The following is a 1,419-nucleotide window of genomic DNA, read 5'->3' as shown; positions in this document are numbered from 1 at the left end:
AGAGCTAGTTCCAGGACAGGCTCCAAAGCCACAGAGAAACCCTGTCTCGAAAAACCAAAAAAAAATAAAATAAAAAATAAAAATAAAAATGTTTCCTGTGTAGCCGGGTGTTGGTGTTCTTACTGCCAACCCCCGTCTGCAGCCACTACTTGTATGTTCGCTGGAAGACAGGACACAGGTTCCATAGCAGGTATTCAGGGGTCACAGGGTCGCTTGGTGGAGTGTGGTCTTTATTTATTCAGGAACTTCAGGAACTGTTTTTTCTTCTGAGCTTGGGCTGATAGATCTCATGACAAGTGCTTTACCTGCTGAGCTGTCTTGTCAGCCCTGTGATGATATTTAAGTGAGGTTTTATTTCCTTTTTTATAAAGTTTTTGTTGTTAGGTAAAGGGAATAACTGGAAAGTGGGTAGGACTTGAGATAGCTGGAAATCAGAATGAAATCATAAAAACTTGTAATTCAACCAGGTGGTGGCATGCACACTTGGGATATAGAGGCTTGGTCTAAAGAGCAAGTTCCAGGACAGCCAGAGCTGTTAAACAGAGAAACCCTGTCTCAAAAAACAAAACAAAAACGTTTTAATTCCATTTTTTTCTATTTTGTAGCTGCAGGCCCCTGGCAAAGGCCTAACTAGCAATAAAAGCAAGGATGACCTGGTGGTGGCTGAAGTAGAGATTAACGATGTGCCTCTGACGTGCAGGAACTTGCTGACTCGAGGGCAGACTCAAGATGAGGTGTGTGCGGTGTGGGGATTCAGAAAGATAGTTCTGGACACAAGCACTCATGGGTGGGTTTGGGTTTAACTGCAGAGAATAATAATAAAAGAGATGCGGGTGACTTCCCTGGGTGGGCTTGATGCAATCAGAGTTCCAGATCACGACAATTTCGATTTGGTGAAGTGAATGGGGTCTTGCTGCCTTCCATAGAAATAGCTTAATACCACATCAGAGTTTTATTTTTAATTTCATAACTATATGTATTTGTGGTGTTTTAGTATTTGTCTTGTTATCATTTTTAATAGAATGTTTCTATTTTTAGATCAGTCGGCTTAGTGGGGCTGCTGTGTCAACTCGAGGAAGGTTCATGACGACTGAGGAGAAGGCCAAAGTGGGACCTGGGTGTGTATCCTATGGCCCACTTCATGTTTTCTTCCCTTGGGTTCTGCAGGAAAGGTGTTTGGGTAGAAGCTTGAGGAGGAGTGCTGTTGGATTTCATTTCACTTTTTGTTTGTTTGTTTGTTTTTTGGTTTTTCAAGACAGGGTTTCTCTGTCGCTTTGAAGCCTGTCCTGGAACTAGCTCTTATAGACCAGGCTGGCCTCGAACTCACAGAGATTCACCTGCCTCTGCCTCCCGAGTGCTGGAATTAAAGGCATGCGCCACCACCGCCTGGCTCATTTCACAACTTTTTTTTTTTTTTTT

At 43.0% G+C, this 1,419-nt stretch overlaps 1 protein-coding gene across 2 annotated transcripts in view; it reads left to right on the top strand.

Moving 5' to 3' along the window:
• Positions 1-1,419, top strand: part of LOC101979775 (KH homology domain-containing protein 4-like) — a 9,064-nt gene that overhangs the window by 1,979 nt on the left and 5,666 nt on the right. For both annotated transcript variants that reach the window (XM_005356853.3, XM_026783883.1), the window contains exons 3-4: positions 606-734; positions 1,039-1,118. In XM_005356853.3, the coding sequence (XP_005356910.3) occupies positions 606-734; positions 1,039-1,118 (209 nt within the window). The remainder of the gene's footprint in view (positions 1-605; positions 735-1,038; positions 1,119-1,419) is intronic.

The sequence above is a fragment of the Microtus ochrogaster genome, chromosome 21 (assembly GCF_000317375.1).
Source record: "Microtus ochrogaster isolate Prairie Vole_2 chromosome 21, MicOch1.0, whole genome shotgun sequence".
Lineage (NCBI taxonomy): Eukaryota > Metazoa > Chordata > Mammalia > Rodentia > Cricetidae > Microtus > Microtus ochrogaster.
The sequence above is the reverse complement of the archived record's forward strand: the minus strand, read 5'-3'. Positions and strand labels throughout refer to the sequence as shown.